The 14,247-nt window shown below is 42.7% G+C and overlaps 1 protein-coding gene across 6 annotated transcripts in view; it reads right to left on the bottom strand.

Moving 5' to 3' along the window:
- The window catches only part of IFT122 (intraflagellar transport 122), a 55,302-nt gene that overhangs the window by 37,094 nt on the left and 3,961 nt on the right, over positions 1-14,247 (bottom strand). For 3 of the 6 annotated variants that reach the window (XM_043519794.1, XM_043519791.1, XM_043519793.1), the window contains exons 3-10: positions 14,014-14,098; positions 13,404-13,482; positions 12,302-12,378; positions 11,672-11,738; positions 8,071-8,217; positions 6,666-6,833; positions 3,465-3,540; positions 2,684-2,875 (exon numbers count right to left, since the gene is read on the bottom strand). In XM_043519794.1, coding sequence (XP_043375729.1) covers positions 2,684-2,875; positions 3,465-3,540; positions 6,666-6,833; positions 8,071-8,183 — 549 coding nt within the window. In that variant the 5' untranslated portion in view covers positions 8,184-8,217; positions 11,672-11,738; positions 12,302-12,378; positions 13,404-13,482; positions 14,014-14,098. The remainder of the gene's footprint in view (positions 1-2,683; positions 2,876-3,464; positions 3,541-6,665; positions 6,834-8,070; positions 8,218-11,671; positions 11,739-12,301; positions 12,379-13,403; positions 13,483-14,013; positions 14,099-14,247) is intronic. The other 3 variants (XM_038408454.2, XM_038408450.2, XM_043519792.1) reach the window with 2 other exon arrangements.

The raw sequence follows: 14,247 nt of genomic DNA, 5'->3' as shown, positions 1-14,247 counted from the left end.
CAACATAAATCTTTAGAGCATACAAGTCCACTCAGTCCTATTTCTTGCTAAACCAATTGCTAAGACAAACAAGTTTGTTTACATTTACAGGAGATAATGCTGCCTGCTTCTTATTTACAATGTCACCTGAAAGTGTGAACAGGCATTCACATGGCACTTTTGTAGCTGGCACTGCAAAGTATTTATGTGACAGACATGCTAAACATTCATATGCCCCTTCATGCTTCAGCCACCACTCCAGAGGACATGCTTCAATGCTGATAACGCTTGTTAAAAAAATAACGCATTAATTAAATTTGTGACTGAACTCCTTGAGGGAGAACTGTATGTCTCCTGCTCCCTTTTATCAGCATTCTGCCATATATTCATATCATAGCAGCCTCAAGTGATGATCCAGCACATGTTCATTTTAAGAACACATTCACTGCGTATTTGACAAAACGCAAAGAAGGTACCAATGTGAGATTTCTAAAGATAGCTACAGCACTCGACCCAAGGTTTAAGAATCTGAAGTGCCTTCCAAAATCTGAGAGGGATAAGGTGTGGAGCACGCTTTCAGAAGTCTTAAAAGAGCAATACTCCGATGCAGACACTACAGAACCCGAACCACCAAAAAAAAAATCAACCTGCTGGTGGCATCTGACTCAGACGATGAAAATGAACATGTATAGGTCCACATTGCTTTGGATAATTATCAAGCAGAACCCATCATCAGCATGGACACATGTCCTCTGGAATGCTGGTTGAAACATGAAGGGACATACGAATCTTTACCACATCTGGCATGTAAATATCTTGTGACACCAGCTACAAGAGTGCCATGCGAATACCTGTTCTCACTTTCAGGTGACACTGAAACAAGAAGCAAGCAGCATTATCTCCTGCAAATGTAAACAAACTAGTCTGTCTGAGCGACTGGCTGAACAAGAAGTAGGACTGAGTGGACTTGTAGGCTCTAAAGTTTTACACTGTTTTATTTTTGAATGCAGAGGGTTTTTGTACATATTTCTACATTTATAAGTTCAACTTCAATGTTAAAGAGACTGAACTACAGTACTTGTAATGGGGGAATTGAAAAATACTATTGCTTTTGTTTTTTACAGTGCCAATATTTGTAATCAAAAATAAATATAAAGTGAGCATTGTACACTTTGTATTCTGTGTTGTAATTGAAATCAATATATTTGAAAATGTAGAAAACATCCAAAAATATTTAAATAAATGTTAAAATTAATTGCATTGTTAAAACTATGATAAATCACAATTAATTTTTTCATCGCTTGACAGCCCTAATAAAAATGCATGACATTTAAATGAACACTAAATCCCTTACATTCATCAAAATAGCATACTGATTTTAACCCTGATCCTGCTCACACTGTATTCAATGGCAAAACTCCCATCGACTGTAATGACCAAGGATGAAGCCCTATATGATCACGGATAAGGCTAAGTTTTTGTCATGGATATTTTTACTAAAGTCACGGACAGGTCATGGGCAATAATGAAAAATTCACGGAAACCTTTGATCTGTCTTTGACTTTTACTAAAAATACCCATGACAAAATGGGTAGTCTGGGGACCGGGGGGGAAGAGACTGGGAGCTCCAGGGTCCCTTTCCACTGGCAGTTTCAAGCTGTGGGAGTCCCCCCTGCCTCCCGTGGGAGCTCTAGGGATTCCCCTCTGACACCTTTGCCAGTTGGAAGTTGCAGATCCCCCTGCTGCCTGGAGTGGTCAGGAGCAGTGGGGATTCCCCCTGCCATTGGATCCCCCCTGCCTTCTGCGGCCACCAGGAGAAACAGGGATTCATCCCTGCCTCTGGGTCCTCCCTGATGGCTGCAGTGGATGGGAGCAGCGAGGATCTCCCCTGCTGCCGGTGGGGAGCAGTAGATCCCCACCGCTGCACCTGGAGGCAGGGAGCGGCAGTGGTCCCCTTGCCTCCTGCAGAGGCTGAGAGCGGTGGGGGTCCCCTGCCGCCTTTGGTGACCCCGAGTGGCGGTGCGGAGCTGCAGGGCTCCCCCTGCCTCCGCAGGGGGCAGGACACACTGCAGCTCCCAGCCAGCACTGGCTGGAGTACGGAGGTCTTTGGAAGTCATAGATTCCGTTACTTCAGTGATCTCCATGACTAAATCACAGCCTTAAATCATAAAACACTTACTTTTTCTTTTTTTTTAAATCACCACTCTCAGCCTATTGATTTCAAAAGGAGTTCTGCCACTGACAGATTAGAGTATATATTGCCCCAAATGGTAACACACATTCTCCACAAGGCTCATTAGAAGAAATTCTGAACGAGGGACAGCCTACTTGCACATCTACTTCCAGTCATCCTATTGCATAGCCTCTACAGTCACCTTATTTCATATATATCATCAATATTATTTTTAAATAAATCAGCTACCATTTTAAAAATAAAATGTAGTAAATGCCTTATGTAGGCCACTAAGCTTTATCCCCATTTATCACCTTCTTGTAGCACAGGATACATTTCTCCATGACTATTTTTAACTTCAATGGGAGCTGAATGTGCTTACTCAGCAACATGTAAAAATTAGGCCACTTGTATTTAGCTGCCTCAGTAAGGATTTTGGTGCCTAAATTTAGGTACTCAAGTTTGAAAACTGTGGTCCTACCATATGAATCTAAGGTCTAAGAGAAAAAACAATAAAATATCCCCTCTTACCACATAATTAGAGTCTGGTTTAACTTTACATGTCCACACCCAGCTGCTCTGATCCCCTATGGTACCGAGACGCACTCCATCCTTCGTGTAGAGAGACACTTGCTTATCTGAGCCTCCCATTAATATATATTCTCCTTTGGAAAAATAGCTAATACAGCAGGGGTCAAAATTCAGCACCCTGTCCTTCCCAATCTATAAGACACAATACAGAGATCAAAGAAAAGGGTCATTTCATGTTTTCTGAGTCATGAAAAGTAGTTGAAAACTAGCAAGAGGATCTCCCCAGTGTACAGGGATCCTCAGGTGCCAAAGTTCTATCATACAGGCTCCTATGATACCACCATCCCATCAGCTAGTGGCAAAGGTTTTCCTATACCCAGCAACAGCTGACTGTTATAATAGCCCTCAGAAGCTGCTCTAAATTGCAACTGAAAACCAGCCTAGCCCAACACAGGTCTGTTCAGAATCAGGGTGATTTAATAAAACATTGATGAGTCTCCTTCTCCTGAACTGTACCAAGGACTCCACAGCTGCAGCTCAGGATCTGGGCCATTAAACTGTCACAAAAATCTGCAAAACTAGGAGAAGCGATAGGAAGCGTCTCTGTTGGGTTGGGAGACACTGGAGCTGGAAAAGAGGATGGTCAAAAGCTTAGAGTAATTACTCTCATAAAACAGCAATATACAAGAAACAATGTATATACCGAATATGATCAAAAATATTCAGATACTCCTGAGGGTAAATACGAATGCACTTTCCAAAGCATTAAGCTTCAACTTACCTGTTTGCCACTGAGCTGAAAAAAGGAAAGTCTTTGACCCCAGTCTGCTACAGCTAAGATGTCATTGTGCTCATCTCTAACATGTAGAAGAAACAAACAATTAAGACATGCAGTGATTTCTGTATAAAACTCATAAAAGCTACAGACAAAAAATAAGTAGGATGTCAGACTACATTTAGCAAATAATGATTTTTTTTTAAAAAAGGCACAAAAATTGAGAGAAAAGCAAACATATCCACCCTAACTAGAATCAGAGTAGCAGCCGTCTTAGTCTGTATTCGCAAAAAGAAAAGGAGTACTTGTGGCACCTTAGAGACTAACAAATTTATTTGAACATAAGCTTTCGTGAGCTACAGCTCACTTCATCGGATGCATTTGGTGGAACATACAGAGGGGAGATTTATATACACACACAGAGAACATGAAACAATGGGTTTATCATACACACTGTAAGGAGAGCGATCACTTAAGATGAGCCATCACCAGCAGCGGGGGGGGGGGGGGGAGGAGGAGGAAAACCTTTCATGGTGACAAGCAAGGTACGCTATTTCCAGCAGTTAACAAGAACATCTGAGGAACAGTGGGGGGTGGGGTGCGGGGGAGAAATAACATGGGGAAATAGTTTTACTTTGTGTAATGACTCATTCATTCCCAGTCTCTATTCAAGCCTAAATTAATTGTATCCAGTTTGCAAATTAATTCCAATTCAGCAGTCTCTCGTTGGAGTCTGTTTTTGAAGTTTTTTTGTTGAAGGATAGCCACCCTCAGGTCTGTAATCGAGTGACCAGAGAGATTGAAGTGTTCTCCGACTGGGTTTTTGAATGTTCTAATTCTTGACGTCTGATTTGTGTCCATTCATTCTTTTACGTAGAGACTGTCCAGTTTGACTAATGTACATGGCAGAGGGGCATTGCTGGCACATGATGGCATATATCACATTGGTAGATGCGCAAGTGAACGAGCCACTGATAGTGTGGCTGCTGTGAGTAGGCCCTATGATGGTGTGTTGGAGAGGTTTTAGTTGGGGGCTGAAGGTGATCTACATCATCAAGGATCTACAACCTATCCAAAAAGGACGACCCATCACTCTCACAGATCTTGGGAGACAGGCCAGTCCTTGCTTACAGACAGCCCCCCAATCTGAAGCAAATACTCACCAGCAACCACACACCACACAGAAGAACCACTAACCCAGGAACCTATCCTTGCAACAAAGCCCGTTGCCAACTCTGTCCACATATCTATTCAGGGGACATCATCATAGGGCCTAATCACATCAGCCACACTATCAGAGGCTCGTTCACCTGCGCATCTACTAATGTGATATATGCCATCATGTACCAGCAATGCCCCTCTGCCATGTACATTGGTCAAACGGGACAGTCTCTACGTAAAAGAATAAATGGACACAAATCAGACGTCAAGAATTAGAACATTCAAAAACCCAGTCGGAGAACACTTCAATCTCTCCGGTCACTCGATTACAGACCTGAGGGTGGCTATCCTTCAACAAAAAAACTTCAAAAACAGACTCCAACGAGAGACTGCTGAATTGGAATTAATTTGCAAACTGGATACAATTAACTTAGGCTTGAATAGAGACTGGGAATGAATGAGTCATTACACAAAGTAAAACTATTTCCCCATGTTATTTCTCCCCCGCACCCCACCCCCCACTGTTCCTCAGATGTTCTTGTTAACTGCTGGAAATAGCCTACCTTGCTTGTCACCGTGAAAGGTTTTCCTCCCTCCCTCCCTGCTGCTGGTGATGGCTCATCTTAAGTGATCGCTCTCCTTACAGTATGTATGATAAAACCCATTGTTTCATGTTCTCTGTGTGTGTATATATAAATCTCCCCTTGTATTTTCCACCAAATGCATCCGATGAAGTGAGCTGTAGCTCACGAAAGCTTATGCTCAAATAAATTTGTTAGTCTCTAAGGTGCCACAAGTACTCCTTTTCTTTTTCCTAACTAGAATATTACTGAACTTTTGTAGCCAGACGACAGCTTTTTTTGGGGGTGAAGGGGGGGAGCAGCAGAAGAGAGTCCACCATTTCCTCCCAACACAACACTATGCCATGGATTGTATGCCTCCAAAGACTTAATACATCATTTCACTTCCACTGCAATTATGATCAGCCAAGGCTGATTAGCCAAGAGTCCCTGGACTTAAATATCTGTGGCCATATTCTGATCTCAGCTATAGTGGTGTAAATCCAAAGTCAATGGGCCTGAGTGGAGATGCATCTGATTTACATGAATATAATCAAGAACAAAATGTTGTCCTTGGAAACTGGTAGCAGAGCATTCTCTGAGAAGGGCCTCAACTCTGGAATTTGGTAGTGTACTTTAATGGATAGAGCCCTGGACTCAAACTCAGGAAACCTGGGTTCTATTCCCATCTCTGCAACAGGCCTGCTGGGTGACCTTGGGCAAGTCACTTCTCTGTGCCTTAGTTTCCCCATCTGTAAAATGGGGGTGATACTCCTTTGTAAAGTCCTTTGAGATCTACTGATGAACAGTACTATATAAAACAGCTAGGTATTATTATTACTGCTAGTCTGAGAGTTTGTTCACCTGAGGACACCACACAAAGACCATCACTCCCCCCATTCCTTTGCCTGAGGGAGAGCAAAGATGATATTTAAGATTGGTAGGGAGCAGGGATGGGCTGGAAGTAAATTTTTTATTATGGTTTAAAAATTGTGGGTCTAAATTCACTGCTGGCACACAAAAAAAAAGGATGCAACTCCATCTAGTCAACAGAAACACACACACACACACACACACACACACAGAATTTTGCCCTAAGGGTTTTGGGGTTCTTCGAGTTTTGATTATTTGTTTTCATTTGTTAATTACATACACTATGAGTTTTTATAATCTATAAAATGCATTCAACTATCTGAAGATATTGCTGCAAAAGCCTGACACTAAGAATAAAAAAGAAATTAGTCTCATAAAAGATCCTGCTCAGTATTACTACTGTTGCAACTGGCAGTCTCATCAGAATCTCTGGGCTCTAGAGACTGAGATATCTTCTCATTCCTAGAGGTGTTTCCTTCAGATAAGGGCTGAAGTTCATTGGTAGAAGACAGAGAGGAGAAATAAATAATTACATATATAAATTGGGACATAAATGTAGATGTCTATGTTGTCTGTAAAACAGTAAATTTTATTCCCTTGAAGTTTCACTCACAAGCTGGTGTCCCTAGGGCTCTCCTCTTCCTCATATTCTTCTTCCTCTGTCTCACTACCCTGACTACTGCACGTGCTGGACTTCAAAACTGGTATTTCCTCTAAATAGTTGTGGACTGACTCCTCCTCCTCTTCACTTGCTCTGTGATTCCAGAAATTCTCCCACCTACTGTAATATTAATTGTTCATTCACATTCCCTATAACTACAGTGAAACTATCACTTCAAAATCTATTATTCTAAGATAAACTTCACTGCATAAAAATACACAAATGAAAAACCACACCATCTTTCCTGGCATCCAAGTTGATTTTGCACCCAGTTTTTCCACTTATCAAAAAAGACAATAAAGTACAATTGCTATATATAGCCACCAAAGAGATGCACCCACCATTAATGTGTTCCAGCATCTCAATTAGTGTGATCAAAACAGTGCAACTCTATAGTTAAAAAAAAACAGGCAGCCTGGTAAGAGGCAGCTGATGTCTAGAAATAGGTGTAGTTTATCCCACAGGAATCTCAGTTTATTCCAGATACAAATCTCAGGGAGATGGGGCACTTGATCTTAAAACTCAAGTTGCCAACTATCCATCTCTTAGTCAAAATGCACTCCATTTTGAACTGCAGTTAGCAGTGAGAAAACCAAAGGGGGGGAAAAAAAAAAGAAAAATCTGCACCAATGAAGTTTGCGAAATCCCTTTTGGGTCAGTCAAGAGATGGGACAAAGCCTTCTTCAAGCAGAAGTAACATACATGGATTTTGATGCATCATAGAGGGACTCCTATAACAAAGGCAAAGTGAAGGAAGAGTAGGATTGGGAGAAAAAATGGATCTAATCCTCATCTCATTTACACCAGTCTAAATTCAGAGTAACTCCATTTTCTTCTATGGAGTAATTCCAGATTTTTACAGATGTGAAAAGCTAGTCACCAGTGAAGAGCCTCAGGACTCTGAGGACTTGTCTACACTACCAGCCGAATCTACGGCCAGCGATCGATCCAGCGGGGGTCGATTTATCTTGTCCACCTCAACGAGAAGCGCAAGGGGAATCAACAGGAGAGCTTTCAGAGTAGCAGCCGTGTTAGTCTGTATTCGCAAAAAGAAAAGGAGTACTTGTGGCACCTTAGAGACTAACAAATTTATTTGAGCATAAGCTTTTGTGAGCATCTCCCGTTGACACACCGCGGTAATTAGATCCAAGTATGTTGACCTCAGCTACATTATTCACGTAGCTGAAGTTACGTAACTTAGATTGATCCAACCCCATAGTGTAGACCAGCCCTAAGAAAATGCAGAAGAAACCCACTTAAGGAAGAAGCTTAATGGCCTGGCCATGCTGCAATGTCAGGAATCAATAAAACAAGGATTATCTGTTCAGCACAAAAGGTATGGACGTAAGAGGTTTACCTTGATGGATTCCAGCAAATTGACCATACTGGAGATAAAGAGCCGCCTGGACGTTCTATTTTGACTTTCTCTTCACCATTTTTATTCCTTATGCTGACAATGCCATTGAACATCCCCAAAGCAAGGTATTGGCCATCATTTGTCCAGCTGATAACAAAAAGAAAAAGCAGCATGTCAGAGGAAACTACTAAAAGTACAGTGTACTGAACCAGCAGATGATAGTTTAGAATGCGTCTTTAAGGAGAAGGAGTACATGAATTTAGCCATTTACTCTCCAGCACTGTATAGTCACATTCATATTTATAGCAGGAACATGCAACCTAGGGAGAAACTCTGATACAGGTGAAAAATAAGTGCAAGAATAAAGAGAAAAAAAAGAGGTATCAGCTGCTAACACATGATGGAAAGTCACATCGACATTATTTGTGAAGATTGTGTGTCCACATACCACACCATTGTATAATCTTCATTCAGAATAGTGATCACATAGAAGAGACAATAGTGATGTTTATAGCATACAGAGCTCTGGACTGGAACTTGGGAGACCAGTGTTCTACTCCCAGCTCCACTACTGGCCTCTTACGTGACCTTGAGCAAGTCACTTCAACGCTCTGTGTCTCAGTTTCCCCATCAGCAAAATTGAAATAATGATATCTCCTTCGTAAAGTGCTTTGAGATCTACTGATGAAAAGCACTACCTAAGCGCTAGGTATTACTTTATTATTTCCCCTGACTTTAGCAGTTGAGTGTATCCTTTTGCCCCCAGATCAAATACATCACTTCCTTAAAACTAACAATGCTGCTGCCTCTGCAGGTAGAACAGTTACCAGTTTGCCAATTGCCCTCCATCTACTCTTTCAAATGCTTCCTTAAAACACATCATCATCAATCCTTCCTATCTCTTTCTCCTCACCTTCCCTTACTTGAACTGTAGTGCATCGTTTCTCAAACTGGTATCCATGGACCCCACTGATCAACTCCTCCCCTTCCCTCCCAGAGCCTCCTGCATGCTAAAATTCTGGCAGCGCAGCAGGGCTAAGGCAGGCTCCCTGCCTGCCCTGGCTCCGCGCTGCTCCCGGAAGCGGCCAGCACATTCCTGCGGCCCCTTGGGGGGAGCAGAGGGTCTCCATGTGCTGCCCCCGGCTCAAGCGCCGACTCCACAGCTCCCATTGGCCAGAAACTATGGCCAATGGGAGCTGCGGGGGCAGTGCCTGCAGGGGCAGCAGAGACACACCCCCACACCTAGGAGCCGCTGCCAGAGGGATGTGCCAGTCGCTTTCGGGAGCCGCCAGAGGTAAGTGTCGCGCAGTTGGAGCCTGCACACCTCACCCCCGCCTGCACCCCAACCCCCTGCCCCAGCCCAGGGCCTGCACCCTGCATCCAAACTCCCTCCCAGACCCCACACCCCCTCCTGCACCCAAACTCCCTCCCAAAGCCCACACCCTAAACCCCCTCTTGCACCCAAACTCCCTCCCAGAGCCTGCTACCCCTCCTGCACCCCAACCCCCTGCCCTAGCCTGGTGACAGTAAGAGAGAGCAAGTGATGGAGGGAGTGGGGATGGAGTGAGAAGGAGCAGCACCTCAGAGAAGGGGACGAAGCAAGGGCTGAGCAGGGGGGCTTCGGGGTTCCTGAAAAATTTTAAATCAAAATGGGAGTCCTTGGGTTGCTAAAGTTTCAGAACCACTGCTGTAGTGCATGGTCTTGTTTGAGACTGCAAGCTTTTGGAGGAGATATGTCAAACCATGTGTATATTTATAAATGTTCATGCTTTACAGTGCTGTATATATTACTCCTCAGGGAATTATGTGCCAAAAAATTAAAAAGTCTGTGCCAAAAAAAAAAAAAAATACAAGTTCTGCACACGTTTTAAAATTCTGCAGAATTTTATCAATAAATAATTGTGGAGGCTCCAGCATGGAAATAGGGAGCACAGGCAACTGGCTGCATGAAGGTGGGAGGTCACCCTGCTGCACCTCCAACCCCTGGGACACGAACTTGGCTGTGAGGCTGCGCCCAACCCTGACACAGCGCAAGGGCTAGGCCTGCCCAAGAAACACCCCGGGGTCCTGCCCCACCATGCCAGGCACACCAGATATGGGCAGGCAGGCTCAGCTCGGCAGGATCCAAACCTGGACAGTTTTAATATGGGGGGATCCAGGTGTGGGGTGAGAGGGTCCTGTGTGGTGCAATATGGGTGCAGATGGCTCAGTGGGGGATCCAGATGTGTGGGGATCTGGATACACAGTGGCTCGTTGGGGAGTTCCGTTGCAGGGACAATGGGATTCTGCAAGGTGGTACAGGTGAAGGTGGGTTGGGGTTCAACTGGTTGGAGCTCAGTGGGGTGGGGATCCAAGTGCGTGGGGCTCATCAGAGTGGACAGGGCTCATCAGGGTTGGGGTTCGAGTGCAGAGGGTACAGCAGAGGCTGGTCTGGGTGCAGGATGGGAGTTTCTGGAGGCAGGGGGTGAGGCTCAGTGGGAGGGTTCTCCATGCGAGGTTCTGGGTATGGGGGAGTCTGGATGCATTAGGGGTGGGTGGATGAGGAGCATCTCCCGTACACTGATCCCTCCCCCCCAGTGGCTGAGGAGCAATGGGGGCAGGAAGCAGGGGGAAAGAGGGCAGTGCAGAGATTCCTGCAGCCAGGGGAGGTTTCTGCGGGTGGGTCTGACCCAGCTCGGCCTGGCCCTGCTGCTCCTTGAAGAGGAAGTACCAGCCTCCCTCACCCCCAGCCAAGCCCAGCCAGCACTAGCAGTTGAGCCCAGCACAGGGTAGGAGCCACTGGCCAGGGCATCCCCAACTCTCCTCCCCCGCGCAGTGATTTGCCTCTTTGCTGGCTGCTCTAGGTGCCCAAAATGACATGCGCTGCTGGGGAAAGGTGCGTGGCTGCTCTTGTGGCTTCCCTTTGCTTCTCCATCAGAAAGTCATTTTTCTGCAGGGAAGCAAAGAAATATGCAGGGTACATGAATTCTGTGTGCATGAAGTGGCACAGAATTCCCCTAGGATTATGTATAAAGTGTTTTTGTATTATTAATATAATGTTAACTTATAAGCATCAAATATCAGGATTGGGCTTTATCATCATCTGGTTGCTCCACACACCACCAAAAAGTCTAATTTTTTATATATTTTTCACCTGAGGATTTCAAAGTACTCTACAAATATTAATAAGTCTCAGCAGCACCTCCAGGAGGTTATTACTGTATCAATGGATAAAGAAAGGAACAGAAAGGTTAACTCACTTGCTCAAGATCACACTGCTTGTCATTGCAAGTCAGAGACAATACAGTTAAAAAAAAAAAAAGTACACTGCACACATACTCTTCCCCCCAGGAAGAGGATGAGAGAAAGAACAAACAGTATGTAACAGATGTTCCTTATTGTACCAGTGGAAGGTGCTCAGATACTATAGTGATGAGGATGGCGTGATATAGGAACCTTTGGTTCTGCTGTAATCTGTTCTATAAACTCCCAGTTCATGCACCTAATCATGGCTTCTGCATAAATTTAATGACATACTTTTCTCTTTATTGTCATATTTTTGTTTGTTTGTTTTTTCCCTTTATGAATAATCTGAATGACACATCTAGTGCTTAAAACTTACCTACAGCAGGTGATTTTACTGCTTGATTTATGTTTGGAGACTGACTTCTGCTCAGGAGACCACAAGCCTTAAAAACAAAACAAAAAAGCCCCCAAGAAACCGACTAAGTTCATCATTACAAGCAGCATTTAGATTAGGAGAAAAAAAAAAAAAAAAAAAAAAAAAAAAAGGTGGATGATTTTAAAGGGGCCAAGATTTTACTCAGTGTTGGGAAGGGTCAATGTTTTGAACAGGTGCTGTTCATATATATATGAAAGGGGTGGGGAATAAACATCTAAATATAAGAACTATAATGAAATATTTCTTAAAGTGGGGCAAAAAAAAAATAGTACTATTGAAAAATCATATCACCATAAGAACACACTTGAAGGCACTGGGGTACATAACCCTTTTCCAACTGAGGGGCAGTGATTTTAAAAGTAAAATATTAAATTATGCTAAACAAGATATTTTCTAAATTTCCATTTGTATACTCCATAATGGAGGAGTAACATTTTATTTCTCCATTTCTTCATCACAGAAAAGAAAAAAAACTGTACCTATACATTACTGGCTTAGCAATATTTAATTCTCTCATTTTAATAATGTTTACTGGCTCAATCAAAATCATCATAGAGGAAGAAGACATACCAAAATCACTGGAGGAGCAGGATGCCAGTTGGTGAGTAACAGGATTGTATGAAACACACTGTATAGAATCATTATGCCTAGAACAAAGTAATCATCACGTTTCAAACAAATCTTTTGATTTAAATGCCACATTTTCTATCTTTTATAACAAGATATCTTAAAGACAAGCTTAGAGGACAAATATTGCATAAAAACAGATTAAAGTTACACTATGTCAAATTAACATGTAATTAAACTAAGTTAAAAATAAACTTTTTTTTAAATTAAGCAGTCTCTAAATGGAGGTTTCATCAGATTTCATCAAGAACTGGCTGCATTGGTACGAGGGCATAGGTGGATATTGGTTTGGGAAGCACTGTGAAAGAAATAAATATTAGCCAAATTTTTCCATAATATGTATGTGCGCATCTCTCTCAATGACTTCAACAAGAATCATGCAAACTTATCAAAAAGCAGAATTTGGATTTGAAGATGCAAGATACTAGCAATTACGTATCTATATTTCTTAATGACTTGTGGAAGACTGGTATTAATCTAATGAAAAACATCAAGAGAATTCCGTATGCACACAAATGAAACAGGGCAGAAAAAGATGGAACTTCTTGGTGGAGGCAAATACTAGCAACTACCTTTGGATTGGGCTTCAAACGAGAACTATTCAAATTTGGCTTATTTTACAAGACCAGGCTCATGTCTTGGACACGCAGTACACATAACTCCTGTTGAGACAAAGGCAGAATATGGCTCCCAAACACTCTCCTGACACTCCTCTGCTCTTCTTGAACTCCTGCAGCCTAACACAGTGAGAGAGGCTCTCTGGTGCTCCTTCAGCCCTGCAATGTCTTCACAAGAGTAACACCAATGCTTTATCTAGCCTTCCCACTGCTCCCTCATTCTCTTAACTGCTTTCCTAACCCTCTCAAATATCTTTCTGTATCTTGACTGCTATTCTCCCTCATTTCTCCTCTCTCTACTAGTTTCTTCTCTGACCCTAGTTCACATTCCTTCAACTCTCCTAGCATCACTCACTTATATTAACAGCAGAAGTCCATAACCAAAGTATGTATTTAAAGGAAGCAGTGAAGTGAATGGGTTCACTTACGTGTATTTCAGAATTCCTTCTAACTTTGAAGTCCAAATTATTACACTTTTGTCAGCAGAGCCAGATGCAAAACGTTTGCCTAGGGATTAATAATATTTTAAAACAAAACATCCACACATTTAATCATCACGTTTACTCCAAAAACACTCATCTTAGCAAAATAGAAAAAAGGAAGTACTTTGTAGATGTCTGAGCTCTACAGGATCAAGTATGGGTCCAGTCCTGCTAGTGACTCCATATGGTTGCACTTCTGCACCCACATGAAATACTACTGACTTCAATGGAATGCTGTACAGGTAGACCTCTGCTTTCACACAGAGCCCCACTGAAGTTCATGGGGTACATGGGTCTCTATTCGTAGTATCAACTGCAGGATTGGGGCCTATGTTTTTAATATCCAGAGAATAGTACATTCTTCTGCAGCTAATATTTGTAAAGTGCTTTGAGACCCTGAGATAAAAGGCAGTATTTAAATGCAAAGTATTATTATTAAAACTACCTTAACATTCCTAATTTTAAATTTACAACAAGAAAGGGATGAGGCCAATTACCATGCTTTCTACAAACCAACACAAAGACAGAAGCTAAGAAGCCCAAAGGTGTCACCTACCATCTTTAGCATAAGCCACACAGTACACCGTGTCCTTGTGCCCTTTCAAGGGCTGAATTAAGGTTCCATCAGATGTTTCATACACCTGTATCAATAAAAGGAAAGTGTAAAGACCCCAATCCTTCAACAAGCTCCACAGGGACTAGAATAATTAGAACTAAACAAGATTTGAGGCAAAATAATTGTTTGTATACTTTGCTTATTTGACAATACTTTGTACATAGTCAACGTCAC

Source organism: Dermochelys coriacea, chromosome 7 (assembly GCF_009764565.3).
Source record: "Dermochelys coriacea isolate rDerCor1 chromosome 7, rDerCor1.pri.v4, whole genome shotgun sequence".
Classification (NCBI taxonomy): Eukaryota; Metazoa; Chordata; order Testudines; family Dermochelyidae; genus Dermochelys; species Dermochelys coriacea.
The sequence above is the reverse complement of the archived record's forward strand: the minus strand, read 5'-3'. Positions and strand labels throughout refer to the sequence as shown.